Source organism: Tupaia chinensis, unplaced genomic scaffold (assembly GCF_000334495.1).
Source record: "Tupaia chinensis unplaced genomic scaffold, TupChi_1.0 Scaffold148874_1, whole genome shotgun sequence".
Lineage (NCBI taxonomy): Eukaryota > Metazoa > Chordata > Mammalia > Scandentia > Tupaiidae > Tupaia > Tupaia belangeri.
In genome coordinates, this window is record NW_006208722.1 from 1,819,595 (window position 1) to 1,843,714 (window position 24,120).

A 24,120-nucleotide genomic window follows, 5' to 3' on the forward strand; every position below is an offset into this window, starting at 1 on the left:
CGCTCTTACTTCATTTTGTAGTCTCCTATGGCCAAAAGCTTCATTTCGGTCTGTTATATACATGTTCTTCAAAATCTATTGTAATTATCCTAACTATGCTATCAAGTTTTCATCTTCACTCAAAATAGCAAATGTATTTTGAAAAATCATAAGTTTAAAAATAAAAATGGGGCCAGCATGTAGCATGGTGGTTAAGGTGCTGGGCTCCCACATGGCCAACTGTGGTTCAAGTCCCAGACCTGGCAGCTTGCTTTCTCACTCCACCACCCCACCTACGCTTTGCTTTCTCTCTCTGATGAGTACATGTGCCTTATGGCAAATTTTAAAAATAATAATTGGGCCAGCGGGTGGCATGGTGGTTAAGGTGCTGGAATTTCCACATGGCTGGCCATGGTTTGAGTTCCGGACCTGGCAGCTTGCTTTCTCACTCTCCCTCTCTCTTTCTCTGGCAAAACTCATGTGAAAGATAATGCTAACAATAATAATAATAAATAATTCTTAAAAAATATTAATGCGAAATGAAACAAATAGTATAATAAAACATTATACAAGATTGACTACTACTCAAAGGTAGAAATTTATTAATATGTTACGTAAAACTAAAAAAAAATAGAATAAAATCTCCAAAAACGGTGATAATGGAGCTAGCTAATCTTGAATAATCTGTTGTGAACCAATTTTATAAAGATTTAAATTTTAGATAGAAAAGCAATTAGCATATAATTCAAAAAGAACACTACATTAACAGTATTACTACTACTACTAGATAGGCACGATACCTGATACCTCTTTGGTATTAAAATAATGAATTTCCTGTAATTGTATATATATAATAGGTCATTAATGGTAGAACAAAACTACATTTAATAAGAGTGGTCATCAAAATAGCAACCACTTGGGACCAGCAGTTGGTGTAATGGCTATGTCCCTGGACTCACATGTAGTTGACTGTGGTTCGAGCCCCAGACCCAGTGGCTTAAACTCACGCTGAGCACATGTGTGTGCACGCCCAACATCCCGAGAGGAGAATGGAGGAGAAGGGATTGTGGTATGGCCATCCCCCTGGGAGGGGGGTTGATTTCTTGCTTTCTGTCTTTCTGGTGAGCACACGTACCCTATAGCAAAAACCTCTCATTAAAAAAAAAGCAACCACTTAGAAAATGATTATAAACACTGTGTGGTAAGGCTGTCTAAATTAAGATTCATGTCTAATCATGCAATTCAAATAATACACTAATTTCTGACTATGAGTTTATCAAACTTTAACATCACATATCATTTCTACAGTATGAAAAAACAGAACAAAACAACCCCAAAGGGCCACCTAGATGGTGAAAGTGGTTAAGGCAGCTGGATCCCACATGGCTGACCACACAGTCTCAGTCCCAGACCTGGTGGTATGAAACACACACCAGACACATTTGCTTGCATGCCCAAAATTTCCAGAGGAGAATGGACAAGAGACTGAGAGGTGGCCATCCCCTCTGGTGGTGATTTCTCACTCCTACCCCCACACCACTGTCTCTCTCAGCTTGCACACATGCCTTATAGGAAACAAACAGAACAAAAAGGAAAAACAAAATAAAACACCACCGAGACATACAAGATAAGTAGTTTCAACTTGTGGGTAAATGTTTAAACAAACTGGGCACGTGCGCGCGTGCACACACACACACACACACACACACACACACACCACACACCTCTTTTTAGGGAAAGTTATTTCTAAATTATCTCTAACCCAGACAATATGGTCCTCATATTCAAAAGGAAACATCTTAGATACTTTTTCAATGATATCCTTAAAACTCACTGCTATATTATAGCAATAGTTTTTTTAAAATTATAAATACAGGGGCAGGCTGGTGGCATGGTAGTTAAGGCACTGGACTCCCATATGGCTGACATGGTTTGAATCCCAGACCTGGTGGCTTGCTTTCTCACTTTCCCTCTCTGGTAAAATTAAAAAAAAAAAAAAAAGAAGAAGAAGAAATAAAATTCTTTAAAAAAACAAAAAGGTAAATGCGGGGCCAGCAGATGGCATAATGGCTACGTCGCTGGACTCCCATGCAGTCAACTGCAGTTCAAGTCCCAGACCTGGTGGCTTAAACTCATGCCAGGGGCATATGTATGCGTGCCCAAGATCTCGAAAGGAGAATGGATTGCGGCGTGGCCATCCCCCCAAGGGGTGATTTCTCGCTTTCTGTCTTTCTATCTCTCTATGTCTTTCTGGCAAGCTTATGTGCCCTATAGCAAAAAAAAAAAAAAAAAAAAAGAAAATGGGGGCCAGCAGGTGGCATGGTGGTTAAAGGTGCTGAACTGGACACTCCCACATGGCCAACTACAGTTCAAGTCCCAGACCTGGTGGATCACTTTCTCACTTTCCTTCTCTCTGTGTGTGTTGTTTGTCTCTTGTCAAATGAAAATACATGAATGAATAAAATTAAGTGAATAATCCTTTAAAAAAAAAAAAAGGTAAATGCAGCAGGATGCACACACTTAAAAGAGTATGAATTTGTTTTCTTTTGAACAAAAAGATGATTGGTATATGCTATTTCTTTCTCTCTCTCTCTCTCTCTTTTAAAATTTGTTAAAGGGTATGTGGGCTTGCCAGAGAGAGAAGAGTAAGAGAAAGAGAGGAAGTGGGAAAGTAGAACCTATGGGGGACAGTCAGTTACACTGCAATTCGTTCTCCCTTTCTCCTCTTGGGATCTGGGTCACTCACACATGGGCAGCAGTACCATGTTTTTCAAACCAACAGGTATGGAACTCAACCACCTAGTCAGCCAAGTGGGATCCAGCCGCCTCAGCCATCACACCATGGCTGGCCTGGTAAGATACTTCATTTTCTTTTTTATTTTCATTTTTTTTTAAAGGGAGACGTTTAGTATAGGGTGCATGCGCTCACCAGAGACACACAGAGACACAGAAAGTGAAAAATCACTCCCCAAGGGGGATGGCCATGCTGTAATCCCTTTGCCTCCATTCTCCTTTTGGAATTTTGGGCGTGCACACATGCACACACATGCCTGGCATGAGTTTCAAGCCACTGGGTCCAAGACTCAAACTGCTGTTGCCATGTGGGAGTCCAGCACCTTAACCACTATGTCACCTGCTGGTTCTTCCTTTTCTTTAAAAAAAAAAAAATTGCCAGAGGGCTTGTGTGCTCACCAGAGAGAGAGACAGAGAAGGAAAGTGAGAAAGCACCCCCAAGCCCCATGGGGAATTGTCACACCACAATCCCTCCTCAGCATACACATGTACCCAGGGAGTTTCTGAAGTGCCCTGAAGTTTGGACTTTGAACCATGTGGTCAGTCTTGTGGGATCCAGCCGCTACAACCATCACTATACCAGCTGGCCCAGTAAGTGCTGTTTCTTATTTAATCAGCAATAAGAATTAAGGAAGTAGAAAACTACCAAGCTTAAGGAAATGTGAAGAATAAAATCCTACAATTAATGGAAAAATCTTACCATTAGTAGACACCAACTTTCTGATAAGTGTCTGTCAATTTTTTAAACCTTCTATATACTTCGGTTTCCTCATCTACAAAATGGATATAACAGTACCTACACCTCATAGATTTGTTGTAAGGATTAAATAAATCAATGCATGGGGAACCAGCAGTTAGCGTAATGGCTATGTCGCTGGATTCCCACATAGTCAACCGTGGTTCGTGTCCCAGACCCGGTGGCTTAAAACTCGCGCCGGGCGCGTGTGCGTGCGTGCCCAGGATCCCAAGGGGAGAATGGAGGAGAAGGGATTGAGGCATGACCATCCCCCCTGGGGGGTGATTTCTCACTTTCTGTCTCTAATGTCTCTCTCTGTCTGTCTGGTGAGCCCAAGCGCCCTATAGCAAAAATCTCTCAATCAATCAATCAACCAATCAATAAATACATGAACAGTACCTACAATAGTGACCAGCACATTTAAAGTAACAATAGCTATTAGGTATTATTATCCACCTCACTATTTAATCAGTCATAAGGACAATAGCTAGAGTGAGTATAATTCTTTGGGACGTAACTGGGCAACCTCAACTCCAAAGAGAAAGCCCTACAGCTACAATCTACACTTGCAGAAGAAGTAACAATAAACTTTCAGTTCATAGTTTAACTATTAAATGTTTTCTTAACATCAATACCAGAGCATAGAGACAAAACCCAAACCTTCTCCAAAGAAAGAAGGTTGCTCAAGTAGGCCCTGTGGAGGCCTCAACTTCATGACCCAGTGGGTGATTTTACAGCCATCTTTTGCTTCACCAAGTTCCAATAAAAGGGTGGGTGCTGGGGGTAATATTTGTAGGTGGATGAATCAGGATGAATAAGTAAATACTAAAATATCAGAATGAGTAAAAAGAAAAACAAAATAAAACAACAAAAATCCTCAAACTAAAAACTCCTCTAAAATCTTACTCTACTATATAAAAATCAATTTGAAAAGAAATTTTTAAAATAACTAAGTGAAATACTGGGTTGTTGGAAAAGTCATGAGTTTTTTGTTTTCCAAAGCAAAAATGTATCATGACTTTTCCGAAGACCCAATAAACTGAAAATGAACATATTTATATGGATAATGAAATATATGATGTGTTTATAATGCAATTTTTAAATGTTCATTTTAGTAAGTCATTCTAAATGTTACCTTGAAAATTAAAGCATAAACTTAAAAGGGAATGAAGCTTCCAATTCAATCTGCTTAGTCATTAACTGTCATCCTCTCCTCAATTTATAGAACATTTTCAGCTGTTTAAACAAGAACTTTCTATGTATGATGTATCTTTTAAAATGAAATACTCCTGATTTTTAAAAAATATTTTATTTAACTTTATTTATTTCAATGTGACCAGAGAGGGAGGGGAAGAGAGGGAGGGAGGGGGAGAGGGAGGGGGAGAGAGAGAGAGCGAGCGAGCGAGCGAGAGCAAGAGCAAGCAAGCCACCAGGTCTGAGACTTGAACTGCGGTCCGCTATGTGGGAATCCAGCGCCCTTGACCACCATGCCACCTGCCAGCCCCACCTACTCCTGATTTTAAGAAACAGTATTAGAACATGTCCATGGCCTGGTGGTTAACAGGTGGCTGAATCACACATAGCCCAACAGAGTGGTTCAAATCCTAGCCCTGGTGGCTTAATAAACATGCCAGGTACACGTGCATGCATGCCCAAAATCCTGGAGGAGAAAAAGTTGCAGCATGACCACCCCCATAAGAGAAGCTTTCTCACTTTCTCTTCCTCTTTCTATCTCTGGTGATTGCATGCACTATCACAAATTAAAAAGAGAGAGAGAAAATTTTAGACAAAAAATTCCCCAGAAAATATTTTATTTTTAAGAAGTAGAGAACTAGAGGTTTCATCTATATCCTTTTTGTAACCTAAAGATTAAAATAAATGATTAAAAAAAAAAATCTATACCAGGGACCAGCAGTTGGCATAATGGCTATGTCACTGGACTCTCATGTGGTTCGAGTCCCAGACCTGGTGGCTTAAACTCACACCGGTTCTGTATACGTGTGTGCTCAAGATCCCAAGAGGAGAATGGAGGAGAAGGGACTCCGGAGTGGCCATCCCCCTGGGGGGTGATTTCTCGCTTTCTGTCTGTCTGTCTGTCTTTGTCTTTCTGGTGAGTGCACACACCCTATAGCAAAAACTTAAAAAAAAAAAAAAATCTATACCAATGACTAGTAAAAGGAAAGTTACTTTAAAAATTACTCGAAAGTAGTACTTTTAACATTTACTTACAATCGAAAATATTGTTCCTTACAAGCTAAAATATTATTTTGATCCTTAATTCTAAGTTCCATGACCTGAAATGCTACCTCAAGGCACAAATACACATACTATCTTTGTACAAAAAGTACAAAAGTTATGAAATCAACAACAAAATATCTCTTGATTAGTGTAATTTCAGAAATTGAGAAAATTATGTATTTACAACAAAATTCTTCTTTTAAATAACTGCATTTTTTTTCCTTCATGAAGCAAAAATAAAGCTTCAAGAAGAGACTACAGAGATGGAGATAAAAGTCACTGACCTTCTACTTTTCTTGTCTTTTGGTATGAAAATTATCCTAAACTGTAAGATTCCCAAGAAAATACACTATAATAAGGAAGAAGCTGAGCCTTGCTAACCATAGGTTTGTCCTCCCTCCTATTCCCCCCAACTTCTCCCATAAAAGACATCCTCTAATAGAGCATCTTTTATAAGTAGCTCCCTACAGAATCCTCTCTCTCCTTGAGTGCTTACCACAATCTGATTTCTGGACAGCTGACCCAAAGTTTGTTGAATTTACTGATCTTCAGAAAGCCACTGACTGGCTAAAGTCTTATTGGTGAACAGAGTCAAAAATCAGATGCCCCTGCCATGCTTTACAGAATGAGGAGTTGGACAACACAGTTACGTTTGGTTGCACTGTGGTGAAACATATGAGGTATCTTCTTTTGTCTTCAATCAGCCACATTTGGGCTGAGTAGCTCTATTACATCTTCAAAAAACTGAGCTCCAGTTCTTGATGGAGATAGAGGAAGGTCATTGAGGAGGTGGTTCAGCTCAAGAGCTAAGTGAAAAATGTCTTTTGATTCAGTCCTGCTTGTGGATAGAAGTCATCTTCTGGATGGAAGAGGGACTGAGATGACCTAGAGTCTTGAATTGGTGGATCTGCAGGAACAGAAACTAAATACAGTGGAGACCTCTTAACTGAGTAACACCACGAGATGGATTTCCTGACAATGTGTCAATATAAGCTAATTATAAAGCTTAAACATGTGTACCGAAAGTGATCATGCACTTGTTTCTCCAGATAGCAAATGCATTTGTATCCTTCTATGAATAAATGTTTTCGCAATAACTAATTAGAAAACAAGTCAAAGCAAAAACAAAAATAAAAAGAACTCTAAGAAAAAGGAGACTTACTCAAACAAAAACTGTACACTTCGCTTTCAAATGATATATCACTTTTAAAGTCAGTTCTTCTTTTGAATGACTTTTTCTCCATGTATACAACTAATATCTGTCTATACTACAGATAATGTCAGTAGTATCATACATCAAATTTTAACTTGAGATGGGTATTTTAGGTTTTATTGTATCCTTTAGAGAAATGGAATTAAAATACACTCCAGGTACTAAATTTAGAATTGAATCATCTACCTGCCAAGTTTATTCCTATTTATCAATCAAAGAAGAGTATGTATCATGAAGTCAGGCAATCTTTAAATGCAAGTAGTGGCCACCTCAAATTTCCCTCAAACTTTGATCTGAGAAAAACTGTGAAAGCCTTTATTAATCAGATTAACGTGGACCTAACCTAATTTCTCTATGTATTAACAAAAATTTTGATAACTATTTGATCATTTACTTCCACTTAGATTTTGAATATGTAAATTTACTGTATATACTCTCATAGTTATTAGACCAGGGGTCAGTAGATTATGGCTTTTTTACCAAATCTAGCTCACAACTGATTTTTGCAAATAATGTTTAATTGGGATACAGCCATCCTTTTTTATTTATATATGGCTATTTTCATCTTGCAATGCAGGAAAAGCTTCAACAGAGCACAAAATCTAAAATATTTACAACTGACCATTTATAGAAAAAGTCTGCAATCCCTAATACAGAGAATTATTAAAACATACAAGACAATTTAAGACATCAAACTGCTTAGAAATAAAAGAGATGTAGACTTAAAATTAGATACAGGCCAATCATAACAAACTCACCAGAAAAAGAAAATAGTAAAATAAGTCCCAAGAAGATACTTTATCTGACTTTGATTCAGATGAAGAATTGACCCTATCTTAACATATACAGAAAATATAAAGAAATATGGAACTAACATATTCAAGAGTATATACATAAATGTATGGAACTGTTCATCTAGAAATAGTTAATATTTTATGTTGTGTGAATTTCAGCTCAATAACTATTTAAAAAATAAGAGTATATACAGTATTTTACAGTTTTCTACCTTTAAGTGGGCCACATTATAGTATAGTGGTTAAATACGTAAGTTACATCTTACCTAATAATGTGGCTTCTCCAAAATCTCTTAGATCATCTCAGACCCTTGTGTATATTTCTTCTTTGCCAGTAGATGGAGACAACACCACTGAAAGTTTAAAAGACATCATTCCCTGTTTAAAGGGAGCTTGCTGGTCTGAAAACTGGGGGAACTCTAATCCAAAGATTTCTTCAGTTATTTTTTTTTCAAAGCAGACAGAATGACTGTGCCAAAACCAGAAATCCAAGGAACTGTACCCAATATTAACTATGGAAATCCTCAAAAATATACTAAATGGGCACTAAACTCTGTCCATGATGTAGTAACTAAATCATAATATTAAAAATACAATCATCTTTATATGCAAAGTTCCTGCTTATTGCTTCTGTGTAGGCTAGATCATTTGTTTTTGTTTCAGAAAATATAACTCGATATATCAGGAAAAAAGAAATTTTTTTGAATGCCACAGAGGGCAATGCAATACATACCAAGGAATTTCAAAATGTTCGTAGAAAATGTGTTTTAAGAAAAAGCTATACACAGATTTCAAATTTCTTATGCACTGTAATAAATTTGTACTTTAATTCTATGCTACCATAAACTTGTTGAAGCCTCCTCATATACATAGTGGTTTTTGTAAGCATTAGTTATATGTACTGCTAGAAACCATTTATTTAAAAGACAACTACCTATTGCATTGTCAGAAAGTCATGACACATTTTTTTCATAGAAAAATACATCATGACTTTCCCAGCAACCTAATTAATCAATGAGAAATAATAAGAATCTTAAAAAGAAAGTTACATCGAAATAGTAGCAGCAATAAAAACATCAATTTATGGTTATACTAAAAAAGAAATGCTGACAAAGAAGTTGAATTTATCTACTTTCCAAGTTCCTTATTTCATTACTTAAAATCACTTAAACAGACCAAAAGCCACCTGTAAGAAATAAATTTCAAATCTGGAAGCTTAAGAAGTCATCTCAAAGTCATTATTTACCTATATTCTTCAAATTACAGCTTTCCTTTCCAAACTCAAAGTCCTAAAGCCTATAGATAATTTTCAGGTGTAATCTTACAAAAACATAAAAACAAAAACAAAAACAAAAACACAAGATTATCAACCAAAAAAGAGAAAACTAAGACATGGCTATACTATTTACTTTGCCACAAGACTCCTATTCTTGAAATGCACTAAATAAGAACAGCCTATTTTACAGAAAAGAGAAATGTCTTAAGAAAAAGATTTGCCTTAAACCAAATAAACTGTTAAACAGAATGGGGGAAAAAAATCTTAGAATCCTTTATTTTTATGTATGTTTTGCTCATTCACTGATTATACATCAGGACTAAAATCATTTTATATAAAAGGGATGAGAATACAATATTCAGATATCACCATACCTATAAGATCTCTCTAGATTAGACCAGAACTACCAGTAATGGCTAAAAATTATTTGTTGGAGTCATTACTAGAAAAAGTAGGTAAAGCAGCTCTGAATCACCAACTTCTATTTCACTCTGAAATATGATTCCTATGAGATAGCAACAATCATATCTGCTGAGAAAACGGTAACTACATTCTAACTGCCAACTAAGTGCATATAAACAAAAACACCTTTTCATGATCCATACAGTAGACACTCAGAAGCTTTACTTAGTTTGCCCTTGGGTTGGCTTCCTCCTGACAGACAAAAAAACCTTTGACCCTTCCCCAGTCCAACAACTCGTATGGATGATGGTAATACTAGAAAGACATAACTGACAACACAGAACGGCACTTTGCAGTTTCCTAATGTACTCACTCACATTAATTCAATGTTATGATAGAAAATTCTTAAACATAAAGTAAAAATTATGGCCAACACACATGAAATGTAAATAATACTTCTACTATGCACTATTATCTGTCCATCAACACAGATGAAAGAGAAATACTCATACACAGATTCTTTAAGTAAAGCAATAACTAGAAGAGTGTTCTCAAATTCTGTTTAATAAAAAGTGGATCTACCAACCTGCAATTTTACAGACCACATTACTACTACAAGGAATAAAATGACCAACAAGGAATGAGTTTTCTTCATGTTAAATGTATTTTTGAAAAACAAAAAAACAAAAAACAAAAAACAAAAAACACCAGGTATTAACCTGGCAAATTCCTCTTGAGAATCTATGTATGATGTCAGTGCTCCTGCCTCCACCTGCTGGCAAACAGATTATAAAACTAAGAAGATATCACTGGGTAAGAAAAGTTGGCATTTTGGGGGGAACAAAGTAATGTTTACGTAATCACCTAGCATGATACTACTTTGCTATTAAATTATTAAAATACTGATGAAATCCAATATTTGGCCTATAGAAAAGCAAATTTAATGTCACAAAAAAAATTACACATGAGTTCTTGGTTCAGAATGTTATCTAACAGGCCAAAACTCAAGTTAAAAAAATTTTTTTTAATTACCTGATAAATGACATCTTGGAAAAGGACTGGAAAAGTAAGTGCTGCATCTTCTAGCTCATTTAGACTACAGTGTACTAGTGTTTCATCCTTAAAATAAAAAAAAAAAAAATTGAAATGAAATAAAAAATCACTGAATGTAATAAATACTAAAAGAAACTTCAAATAATAACTTTATGTATGCAAGATCACCAAAAATACTTATTAAAGCAGCCATTCACATGTAAAATTTTACATGTATAACACATTATTATATATGAGGCATTGAGATTTGGGACTTTTTTTTTCCCCTTTTCTTTTCTTTTGCTATAGGGGCACATATGCTTGCTGGAAATGGGGGAAAGAGAGAAAGAGAGTGAGAAATCACCCTCCAGAGGTGATGACCATGCTGCAATCCCTTCTCCGTTTGCTTCTCAGGATTTTGGGCATGCACACACACATGCCTGGCATGTTTTTCAAGCCTCTGGGGTCTGGGACTCAAACTGAGCAGTAGGCTATGTGGGATCCAGCTGCCTTAACCACCATTCCACCTGGCTGGCCTGGGACAGAATTTTCTAAAATCACTAGTTCCCAAACGCAGTTCCTAGACTAGCAAGAACACGATCAGCATTATCTGAGAACTAGTTAGAAATGCAAATGCAATTCCCAAGCTCCACTTCAGATGACTGAGAAACTCAGTGGAGGATGGAGTTCAGCAAAACGGCTTCACTAGCACTTCAGATGACCCTAATACATGCTCAAGTTTGAGAGCGACTGCTGAGCTCTGCAGTTGCCAACTTTCTATTAAAACCACATTCAAGGGACCAGTCAGTAGTTGGTGTAATGGCTATGTCACTGGACTCCCATGTAGCCAATTGTGGTTTGAGTCCTGGACCCAGTAGCTTAAACTCACACCAGGCCTATCTGCATGCGTACCCAAGATCCCGAGATGAGAATGAAGGAGAAGGGATTGTGGCATGTCCTTCCCTCCTGGGGAGTGAATTCTCACTTTCTGTCTTTCTGACGAGCGCATGTGCCCTATAGCAAAAACCTCTTAAAAAGAAAAAAGAAAAAACAAAAACCACACATTCAAGCCCAGCTGTGGTAGTGTGATTACAGATACTTACTTAGCAGACTGAAGCTACATGGGAAGCCCCACTCAGCCTGCCCTAAAAACTGGGCAAAGTGGCTTTTGGAAGACTGAAGCAGGGGGATAGCATGACATAGTAGAGACCCTGTTAAAAAATTAAACAAAAAAACAAAAAACACAGGGTTGATTCTGTGGACTGGTGGTTAAGGCAGTCAGACCCCACAAGGCCAACCACACAGTTTGAATCATGGACCTGATGGATTGAAAAATACACTGGGTACACGTATGTGTGTGCCTAAAATCCTGCTAGGATGGAGAAATGGAGGAAAAGGATTGTGGCATGACTATATCCCTTCTCTCTCTTTTCTCTCTGGTAAGCACATATATCATTTAACAAACAAACAAACAAACAAAAATTAATAAAAAATCTAGTGGCGCAGTGGTTGAATAGACCGTGTGGTTCAAGTTCCAACCCAGTGGCTTGAAAACACACTGGAAGTGTGTGCGTGCACACTGAAAATCCCAAGAGGAGAATGGAAGAGAAAGGATTATCCTGTGGTAAATTCCCCTAGGAAGGTGCTTTCTCATTTTCTCTCTCCAATCCCCCTACCTCCCCAAGCAAGCACTTATCCTATATCAAATTTTAAAAAGTTGTATGGACCAGTAGATGGCATAATGGTTGCGTCACTGGACTCCCACATAGTTGACCATGGTTTGAGCCCTGGGCCAGGCAGCTTAAACTCATGCCAGGCATGTGTGAGTATGAGTCCAAAATCCCAAAAGGAGACTGGAGAAGAAGGGACTGCAGAATGGCCACCCCCCCGCCCCCAGGGGGGGGTGATTTCTCACTTTCTGTTTCTCTGTCTCTCTCCAGCACAAGCACCCTATAGCAAAAATTTTTCTTACAGGAAAAAAAAAAAAAGAAGTTGTAGGCAGAGGGTAACTGTGGAGACTATATATTAAATTTGGATAGCAAAAGATGAGATATTAGGTTTTTCATAGCTCTTCTGGTGTGGTGGTGAAGGCGGTAGATTGCCACATGGTCAACCAAGAGCTGAGTCCCAGACCAAGAGGATTAAAAACCATGTCGAGCAAATGTATGTGTATGACCAAAATCCAGAGAGGAGAATGGAGAAGGGATATTGCAACATGGCCATTTCCCCTGAGGGATGATTTCTCACTTTCTATGTCTCTCTGGCGAACACACACATCCTACAGCAAAAACCTCTCTTAAATAATTTTTTAAAATTATTTATTATCATTATTTTCTAATTTTGACCACAGAAAGACACAGAGAGAGAAAAAGAGCAAGTTGTCTGGTCCAAGACTCACGACCATGTGGGAGTTTAGTGCCTTTAACCACCACGTTACCTGCCACCCCCACTATATTTAATTAATAAATTTTTTTGAGAGTTTTTTTTTGCTATAGGGTGCGTGCACTCGCCAGAAAGACAGAGAGAGACAGAGAAACAGAAAGCGAGAAATCACCCCTGGGGGGACGGCCATGAGTTTAAGCCACTGGGTCCAGGACCTTAACCGTGGTCAATTACATGGGAGTCCAGTGACATAGACGTTAAGCCAACTGCTGGTCCCAACAAATAAATTTTTAAATCACTTCAAGAGGGCATATTAAAAGTGTTATGGGACTAGCAGGTAGCATGGTGGCTGGAGCACTGGACACTCCCACATGGCTGAATACAGTTTGAGTCCCAGACCTGATAGCTTGCTTTCTCACTTTCCTTCTCTCTCTTCAAATTAAAGTAAATGAATGAATAAATAAAATAAAATTTAAATAAAAAAGTGCTATTAGCATTAAAAGCTTTTATTTTTGAGATTATTAATATAAAGTTTACTGGTATTAGATAATATGCAAAATGTGAACAGGAAAAGGGGTATGGTCTTACATATAATTAACTCACTGAGACCCATACTGTATCAGGTCCTTAAAGGAAACTTGTTCCTGACAAAAAAGGGGAAATCTAAAATGAAGGCACGATTCTAATGCAATAAAATTAGAACTCCTTTTCATGGGAGACTTAAAAAAAAAACAATCACAAGTGTGATTATTTGAAAACAAAATTAAAAGTCTAATTTATTCTCAAAGGGTACCTCATACCAAGCAACCTAGAGACAATAGTATTAGACATTAGCAAAACCCAAATAAAAAAATTTTGGACCATCTAGAACATAATTACTGCAAGTGTGATGGCTGTTCACTCATTTGTATTCCTTTAGGTATTTTGAAGTATTTTTTTTAAACTCCTTTATTCTCTCCACCACTCCAGATAAGATACTTACCAGATCTAAAACTAGAGAGAACTCTGGTGTGCTTCTTGTTTTCAATGGAAGAGCAGGTTTCCTATTTAGTTGTTCTTCTGTCAGTGGTGGAACATGCTTGATGAAATAATAGCTACAAATCAAATTTTTAAAAAATTTTAACATTTTTAATATAAAACATATGACAGTTTGAGCATGCTAATCTGAAAAACTAGAATCCAAAATACTCCAAAATACGAAACTTTTGAGCATCAAAATGCCACAAGTGGAAAATTTTACACCTAACCTAATGTGACAGGCTACGGTCAAAACAATGCATACAAAAATACTCTAAAGGGATCAATAGGTGGTGTGGTAGTTAAGATACTGGATTCCCACAATGGCCAAGCACAAAGCACAGTTCAAGTCTTGGACCCGGCAGCTTGAAAATCATACTGGATGTGTGTGTATGCGTGCCCAAAATCCTGAGAGGAGAATGTAAGAGAAAGGACTGAGGAATAACCATCCCCTCTGGAGAATGTTTCTCACTTTCACTCTGTCTCTCTCTCTCTCTGGCAAGTTAATGTACCAAAAACCTACATGAGAAAAACCTTTAAAAACAAAAATTGTATAAAATTACCTTCAAGCTGTATATATAAGGTACATATGAAACAAATTTCATGTTCAGACTTTTTTTTCTTTTTGAAAAAGAATTATTTTATTTAACTTTATTTATTTATTTTAATTTGACAGGGGCAGGGGTAGCGAGAAAGCAAACCTGCCAGGTCCGGGACCCAAACCATGGCAGTCATGTGGGAGTCCAGTGCCCTTAACTGCCACACTACTTGCCAGTCCCCATAAACAGACTAGAGTCCCAACCCCAAGATTTCTCATTATGTATATGGAAATATTCTAAATCTAGAAAAAAATCCAAATCCAAAATGATTGTGGTCCCAAACATTTCAGATAAGAGATACTCAACCTGTAGTAAATTTGGCCTACTTATAAAATCTTTAATTGGGGGGAGACCAGCAGATGGCATAATGTTTACGTCACTGGACTCCTACATAGTTGACTACAGTTCAAGTCCTAGACCCGGTGGTTGGACACATTGGGTGTGTGTGTGTGCATGCGTACCAAACTCTCAAGAGGAGAAGTGATTGTGTCATAGCCACCCCCCGACACTTGAGGGGTGATATCTCGCTTTCTGTCTCTCCAGCAAGTGCACGCATAGCAAAAATCTCTCTCAAAATTTTTTTTAATTAAATAAAATATTTAATTAGATAGAGAACATTTACCTCAGTAAACCAAACTTAGAAAACATGTAAATAAAAGTGAAAATATATAAATTAGTGTTTCAGTTACTCACTGAAAGTATAAATAACTACAGGTCTGTTAGCCAGCCCACCACACATGTACTTTCACTATACTACAAAAAGAAAAGAATGAACATGGATAAAAAAATACTCACGGGTCAAATACTTCCCAGTCTTCTTCATAGGTGGCCTCTGCATGGGTTGATGAATAACCACTATCAGGAGTTACTGGTGCTATTTAAAAAGTAGAAAATAAATGTTACTTTTGTTCACTTAATGCTTCCTATGAAGTATATTTTTCCTTTTTTAAAAAAGGTTTTAGCCATAGGGCAAACTGCTCGTCTGGAGAGAGAGAGACTGAGACGAAGAGTGAGAAATTATGCCACATTGCAATCCCTTCTACTCTAATCTCCCCTCAAGATTTTGAGCATGCACAACACACCCGGCATGATCTCCAAGCTGCTGGATTTAGGAATTAAGCCATGTTTGGCCATGTGGAAGTCCAGCACCTTATCCACCAAGCCACCTGCTGGTCCCTGAAATATACATCGTTACTGCTTCTATCAATATATAAGATCTTCCGAAGGTTCATGTATTTTAGGTTAGAAATAAAAATAATTTATAAGCAACATTTAAAATGTATTGGCCAGCAAGTGGCATGGTGGTCAAAGTAAAAGTCCCAGACCTGGTGGCCTGAAAATCATGCCTGGTGAGTGTGTATATATGCCTCCAAATCCATGGAGAAAGGATTGTGGTGTGTCTATACCCTCTGGGAGTAATTTCTCACTTTTTCTCTCTTGTCTCTCTCCTGTGAGCACATGCACCCTATGGCGAGAAAAAAAAAAAAAGAAGAAAGAAAGAAAAGGACATTTAGTAACATATATTGTCTGTTTTTCTATGCAAAAACATGACTTTTCCAACGAACCAATAGATCTAATTCTAGACCCAAGGGGGAAAATTACCACTACAGACAAAATGGCAAACTACATCATGGCTAGTAGGATAAAGATCCCTATCAGCAAAGTGAAAATCAACTTATTACAAGAAAAAAAAAAATTCTAAAATAAATCCAATTTCTAACTAGATGGTATTTATATGTAGTAATTATAAAAATTTTATGGTTCTCATGTAATATTTCACATAATACCTTATAATTCAGGCAGTCAATAAATGTATGCTGACAATAGACCACAGCACAGTTTTAAATTCTGAGATCAATGAACAGTCTTTAAATAGTCCATGAACTCCTTGAGACTTATGAAAAAATGTTTGCACATTTTTCCAGGAATCTCAAGACTTATGATCTTAAGAAATTAAGAAATCATAGCTTTAGAAACATGTAATTTTACTCAATGAGCAACTTTTAAACAATCCAAGAAATAATTCTTTATTCATACTACATAAAATTCATTGAGTTAAGATCTTATTAACTGACAGCTTTAGAAATTATGATGAGATTTTCTAAGATAATCATTAGAATTTAAATTGAAGACAAGAATAAAGATAACTTACAACCTAATCTCAGGTAACGGCCAAGTTAAAAGTTACAGATGAAACCCAACAAAAATTGCTTTCCAATAAAAATGGAACAAAAATTAATCTTTTTATGTGTTAACATTTTCTGAGATACCAATTTGGTGCTATGTTCAATGATAATGTCATGAGAAATAAATAAAGCAGAATTTTTGTTCAACCGAGACAATTCTATGCCTGTAATGGTTCGTCAGCACAGAAAAAAATGAAAATTATCAATATATTGGGTTGTTGGAAAAGTCACGACTCATTTTTGCATGGAAAAATACATCATGACTTTCCCAATGACCCAATATATTCCATTCATTGTACCACTTGAAATTGCTATTAACCTCCAAAAAAGGTAAGATTACTTAGTGCCTACTTGAAAAATAATTGTCATATTTCATCTCATTTAGTCTTCAAAACACTGTATTGTTCTTATAATTTTAAGAACACTATTTCAAGGGGTGATTCCCTGGCCTGGTGGTTAAGGCAACCGGTTCCTTCATGTTTGTTGACATGATTCAAATTTAGGTTCCATAGCTTGTAAAACATGCTGGGCATGTGTGCATGCATGCCCTAAATCCCAACAGGGTAGAGAATGGAGGAGAAGATATTGCAGCATGACTATGCCCCATTAGAGAGTTCTTTCTCACTCTCATCCTCTCTCTTTGTCTCACTCTCTGGAAAGTACACACACTTTCTGGCATCTCCCCACCCCCAGGATTTCAGGCACCTTTATTTGTGGCAGATAGTTTTGTCAGGAAAGCCTGCCTTTGAAACCTTTTTCTTAAGGAAGCCAACTCCTACCTAAGTCCCAGTCATCCTTACAACAGCGACTGGCCATAGATTTCTATGAAAACACCCTGCACATGGCGCCAGCTGGTCTGGTTCAGAGGCCACATGTGTGCGACATTCAGGGGCTATACCCTGCAGCACAACCTGCTGGGTCCATCGAAGGCATTTCTACTGCTGGGTAAGAATAGAGGTGAAAACTCTTAATCCTGTGTTCCCCATATAATTTATAAATAGGACAAATTATTAATATTATGTATTTGCAATACAAATAACCAAGACTGGTGACAAGAAAAATTTTAAAATACTATTTTCATTAAGAGTTTCTATGAAGGATCACGTCATTCAAATTCTTCAATGTTTCAACTGTTTGTTGTATAAAAATCACTTAGTGGTGACAATCACATGGCCCACGTTCCAGATGGCCAACACTGGCCATTGGGCTTGGTGCTCCTGATACTACACTTCTGAGTGGCCAAGAGTCATTATCCCAGTCTTTCATAATCAGAAATGAAGTTGCTACTCTGCAAGGATTTAATAAGAAACAGTTTAAATAAAACTGTATTTCTTCAAAACTCAGGTCTACTACAGGTCCTTTTCTATGTTCCAGACCAGAACTGACATGGCTTCAGTCTGGTCTCTTTTTCTTTTTCACTCAGCAGCTCAAAATGATGGAATGACTGAGTTTTACAATCCTGCCATATATATATATATATATATTTTGGTAGAGGTTTTTGCTATAGGGTGCGTGCGCTCGCCAGACAGACAGAGTAAAAAAGAGAAACAGAAAGCGAGAAATCACCCCCCAGTGGGGATGGCCACGCCACAATCCCTTCTCCTCCATTCTCCTCTCGGGATCTTGGGCACGCACACACACGTGCCCGGCGTGAGTTTAAGCCACCGGGTCCGGGACTCGAACCGCGGTCGACTACGTGGGAGTCCAGCGACATAGCCATTACGCTAACTGCTGATCCCAATCCTGCCATATTTTTTAGGATGACCACTGTAGATAAACAATGTAGGATCTCACTGAAGTATTCGAATCTCATGATATAAAACTCTTAACAAATACATACCTCATTACACCATTTTCTGTTCGTGAAAATTTCTATCAGAGGACTGTGGCAGTGGTTAATTTTTATTGACTACAGTATCTGATCCCTGGGATAAGTCACAGTTCAACTCTGAATTTTGGCAATGTAGCAGTGACAGATACTATCTGGTGTTAGCACAAAAGGCACTTTTGCTAAGAATGAAAGAACCCTAAACTCTGTAAGTGTCTTTCTTCACCAGATCTAAACATAATCTATGGTGTTATTTTTTCTCTAATAAAAAAATTACACAGGAACTTTTATCAAACTCCTACTACAGAAGGAATTGCAGGGGGAAAATGTGCAAAAATAACACTAAAAAATTTGACAATCTTATGCAGGAACTGCCAATGTTTTAGAGTTCAATAATTAATAATGGAGCCAGCAGGGCCAGATTTTGGTGTTAACTATTAGCAACCTTCAACTCTGTGTGGCAGGTATCTCGTTTTCACCTTCCAGTTCTTCCACCCCAACCTGTGTCATGAGGTTGGCGATGTTTTTCTCCAGATAATCAATGCGAATACTCGTATCATCAATTCTTCCAATTTGGTTGGACATGGTCTGAAATTTATCTTGCATCTGCTGCAAGAGAGTCTGCACCACAGAGGTCAGGTCCTGCACAGTCTTGGGGTCAGTCTCAGCCACCACCCCGGTGCCCAGCTTGGTGATGGTTGCTTAGACCTTTGCAATTTTTTTTTTTAAGAGAGATTTTTGCAGGACCAGCAGTTGGTGTAATGGCTACGTTGCTGGACTCCCATGTAGGCGGCCACAGTTTGATTCCCGGACCCAGTGGCTTAAACTCACGCTGGGCGTGTGTATGTGCATGCCCAAGATCCAGAGAGGAGAATGGAGGAGAAGGGATTGCGGCATGGCCATCCCCCATGAGAGGTGATTTGCTGCTTTCTGTCTCTCTGACTTTCTGAAGAGCACACGTGCCCTATAGCAAAAACCTCTCAAAAAACTTTTTTTTTTTTTTTACATAAATAAAAAGAGAGATTTTTGCAATAGGGCACATGCAGTTGCCAGAGAAATAGAAAGCAAGAAATCACCCACATCACTCTTCTTCTTGTTCTCTTTGGCTATATTCTCAAAGTTAAGGACAAGTGGTACATTTGTCACTTAACACTAATTTTTTAAGACGATCATAAATATTACCTCCATCAGTCTTCTCATGATCATAGCATAACTATAATGTGCCAAAATATACCCTTTTGCTCATTTATTTGTAATAGCATCTATCACAGTATACAGTAATTATTCTGTATACCTGGCTCTTCAACTTACAGCATCAACTCACCAAGGTCAAGGGAAAAAATTTTTTTTTCTTCTTTTAATTTGTTAGAGGGTACATGCAAGGAAAAGAGGATAGAGAAAGAGATAGCACCCCCCGCCCCTAAGAGATGGTTACAGCACAATTCCTTCTCCTCCATCTCTTCCTCCTTGTGAGCTTTTAGGCATGCACATGCACCCTAAGTGTTTCACAAGCTACCAGTCCAGGACACGAACCATGCAGCCAGCCACGTGGGATCCAGTCGCATTAACCACCATGCCAGAGCTTGCCAAAAATGTGTAATTTTCACTGGGCTTTTTGTTAACTATTTTTTTTTTTTTGGTAGAGATATTTTTGCTATAGGGCACATGCTCTCGCTGGAGAGACAGAGACAGAAAGCAAGAAATTACGCCCCCCCGGGGGGTGGGGTGGGGAACAGCCACACTGTAATCCCTTCTCCATTCTCCTCTTGAGATTTTGGGCATGCAAGTGCTCAGAAGTGTTAGGAGAATGAATGGATGACTAAGACAGCCACAGTATATCTTACTTTTCCCCTTTGGCAACCAATGCTACAGAAATCTCTTCTCCATTTTTACAGTTGTCAAATTAAAAAATAAATAAATATGAAGACTTAAGAAGCAGCACAAAATTACAGCACAAACATCAAACAAGAAGCCAAGAACCCTGAACTTCAGTTTATACTTTACCATCCCTTAGCCTTATACCACTAGGCAAAGTAATCAGCCTAAAATGACAAGTCAAAGGTAGGTTAATTTGTAAATCTGACCCAGGAAAGAATGAACTACCTGTTCATAATCTTGTTGATTTGTTCGTATTATCCTTAAATTTTGGATTTAACATAGATATGAATTTTTTTACTTGATAAATTTAAAATAAATCCTCAATTTAATGTTTTTCTTTGTATTCATGCTATTAGATTATACTATGCATAGGTTTCATAACTGTATCTATATTTTTCTTTAGTTTTATTGTTTTGATGATTAAGTTTTTTGGTTTTTTTTTTGGAGAGATTTTCACTGTAGGGCGCGTGCGCTCGCCAGACAGAGACATAGAGACAGAAAGCGAGAAATCACCCCCCAGGGGGGATGGTCACGCCGCAATCCCTTCTCCTCCATTCTCCTCTCGGGATCTTGGGCACGCACGCACGCACACACGCCCGGCGTGAGTTTTAAGCCACTGGGTCCGGGACACGAACCGCGGTCAACTACGTGGGAGTCCAGTGACAGCCATTACGCTAACTGCTAGTTCCCATTGAGTTTTGTCTTTTAATTAGACAGAGGTAATTACTCTACTTACTTTATACCACAATAAATTTTCTTTTAAGAGTTTTTATTTTTTTAATTTAACTTTGTTTTCATCTGACCAGAAAGGGACAGAATGAGAGAGAATAAGAGAAAGCGAGAAAGCAAGTCACCAGGTCTGGAACTCAAACCGAGGTCAGCCATGTGGGAGTCTAGTACTCTTTTTTTTTTTTTTTGAGAGTTGTTGCTATAGGGCGGGTGTGCTCGCCAGAAAGACAGAGAAAGACAGAGAGATAGAAAGTGAGAAATCACCCCCCAGGGGGGATGGCCATACTGCAATCCCTTCTCCTCCATTCTCCTCTCGGGATCTTGGGCATGCACACACATGCGCCCGGTGTGAGTTTAAGCCACCGGGCCCAGGACTCAAATCGCAGTTGGCTACGTGGGAGTCCAGCGACATAGCCATTATTACACTAACTGCTGGTCCCAAGAATGGGAATCTTGCATGATACCACTACACCAGCGGTGCCCCTGGGAGTCCAGTACTTTTAACCACCATGCCACCTGCTAGCCCGTACTCTTAACCACCATGCCACCTGCTAGCCCCCTCAATAGATATCTTTTTAAAAAAGAATTATTGGGACCAGCAGATGGCATGATGGTTATGTCGCTGGGCTTCCATGTAGTCAACTGCGGTTCGAATACAGAACCCAGCAGCTTAAAACTCACACTGGGCACATTGTATGTGTGCCCACCCAAAACCCTGAGAGGAAATTAAAGGAGAAGGCAGTATGGCGTGGCCATCCCCTGGGGGCCGATTTCTTGCTTTCTGTTTCTCTGTTTCTCTCTCTCTCTCCAGCAACCGTATGTGCCCTACAGCAAAAACCTCTCTTAAAAAAAAAGATTTAACTTTATTTATCATCATCATCATTATTATTTTAATTTGCTATAGGACATGTGCAATCACCAAAAACAGACAGAGAGAAACTGAAAAAGCAAGTCATCAGGTCCAGGACTCAAACTACAGTCAGCCATTTGGGAGTCCAGTGCTTAACCACCATGACACTTGCTGGGCCCCATAATACATTTCTTAACCAATACATATTTACAGGGCTATCTCAAAAACCTAGCATCAGAGAAATTAAAAAAAAAAAATCTAAGTTAAAATATATGTCTGGGAGAGAGAACTACTCCACTAGCTGATGTACTGGTGGTGATCTCATCCACCTGCTCCACATCAAATTGTTTTATCACTGCTTTAGCTTCCAAAGCCTGTCCTGGGGAATATGATCCTGACATCCCTGAAATCATGATCCAGTATACTTACTATGGCCATAGTCAGTTTATTTCTGCTTCCAGAGCGGTGGAATACACTTCATCTTGTTCCTTATAGGTCTATTTACCAGTCCTCAGAGGTAATACATTCCTGATATCATGTTTATTTCAATGACAACTGGCTCAGAAATCCAATAATAATGTTAGGCCTCTATAAGGATCCAGAGTTAGGCTATGAAGTATGGGTAAAGAAAGAGACTGTGGAACAAAAGTCTCCTTTAGGGAGGTGTCATTTATGTCTAAAACAAATGTGAAGGTATAAGGCTGCTTCTATTAGGTTGTTGGGAAAGTTATGATGTTTTTCTATGCAAATGTGTGTCACGAGTTTCCTGACAGGCCAATAGATATGGACCTCAGACTTAAGAGTCTAAGACTGGTACCATTAATCAGTATGTTCATAAATATGAGCATATATTTTGCTAGTTGCCTTCAACTTCTCTAAGCAGTAAAACTAGCAGAAATAATAATTATAAAATGACGAACATTTAGTCAAAACAACCTTTCAAAACATTTGTTTCAAAAGACTGAATTTAAAAAATTATTATTATTATCTTTATTTAACTTTATTTAAATTTGAACAGAGAGAGACAGAGCGAGGGCAAGAGCAAGAGAGAGAGAGAAACTGAGAAAGCAAGTCAGGTCTGGGACTTGAACCACATTTGGCCATGTGGGAGTCCAGAGCCCTTAACCGCCAACCACCTGCCAGCCAGAAAAGACTGGATTTTTAAGAGAAAGTTTTATTTGTAATTTTAACCTTTTTTTTAATTCAAGAAAAAAATCTTACTCATTAATCTGTCCATTTGAGATAAATATAGTGTATTTTTATAAACTATTTATATGTCGATGTATAAAAAAGGAAAATTGTTTTCACCTGTAAGTGGTGGCATATCACGATTAACTGTTTCTTCTGCTTCTTCTAAACCATTATTTATCAACGGCCTCACTTGGACTGCTTGATTTGAGTAAGCTGCTCCATTAGTTGATGTAGTAGTACTGGTGGTGATCTCATCCACCTGTTCCATATCAAGTTGTTTTACTATCTCTTCAGCTTCCACAGCCTGTCCTGGGGAATCTGATCCTGACGTCCCTGAAATCATGATTCAGTATACTCATCATCATCACTTAAAAACTCAAGTATTTAGAAAAACTAAATGTAAGGTCACTATTACAGTTTACTTAACTAGACTGATCATTCATAGAGGAACAAAGCTGAGGACACTTTTGTCCAGTGAGTCTTTTCTAGACATTTTGATCAATGAGGAAAGACTATTACAGTTAGAGTAATATTTAGGTTTTTCTTAAACTTCCAAATAGTTCAGAAACATCCACTTGTAGTAAAGTCCCAAACACAAGTTAGAACTCGTTTATTTTTCTTTTTTTGAGATTTCTACTATAAGGGCGCATGTGCTCACCAGAGAGACAGAAAGCAAGAAATCACCCCCCTGGGAGAGTATGATCACACAGCAACCCCTTCTCCTCTACTCTCCAGGGAATCTGTGCCCTATATGAGTTTCAAGCCACCAGGTCCAGGACTTGAACCGTGACTGACCACATGGGAGTCCAGCACACTGACCACTATGCCACCTGCTAGCCCACAAATTAGAACTCTTAAGTTTTTAAAACTTTTTACTTTTTAAAATTTGTGACAGGGATGTGTGCTCATAGGAGAGAGACAGAGAGTGAGAAAGCATCCCGCATGAGAAATGCTCATGCCACAATCCCTTCTCCTTCAGTTATCCTTTTTTTTTTTT

At 38.1% G+C, this 24,120-nt stretch overlaps 1 protein-coding gene and 1 pseudogene across 5 annotated transcripts in view; both read right to left on the reverse strand.

Annotated features, from left to right (window-relative positions):
• Positions 1–24,120, reverse strand: part of CTDSPL2 (CTD small phosphatase like 2) — a 91,066-nt gene that overhangs the window by 14,491 nt on the left and 52,455 nt on the right. For all 5 annotated transcript variants that reach the window (XM_014585101.2, XM_006170743.3, XM_006170741.3 and 2 more), the window contains exons 5-8: positions 23,241–23,456; positions 15,257–15,335; positions 13,828–13,939; positions 10,464–10,550 (exon numbers count right to left, since the gene is read on the reverse strand). In XM_014585101.2, coding sequence (XP_014440587.1) covers positions 10,464–10,550; positions 13,828–13,939; positions 15,257–15,335; positions 23,241–23,456 — 494 coding nt within the window. The remainder of the gene's footprint in view (positions 1–10,463; positions 10,551–13,827; positions 13,940–15,256; positions 15,336–23,240; positions 23,457–24,120) is intronic.
• On the reverse strand, positions 18,800–22,345 carry LOC102468210 (heat shock factor-binding protein 1 pseudogene; annotated as a pseudogene).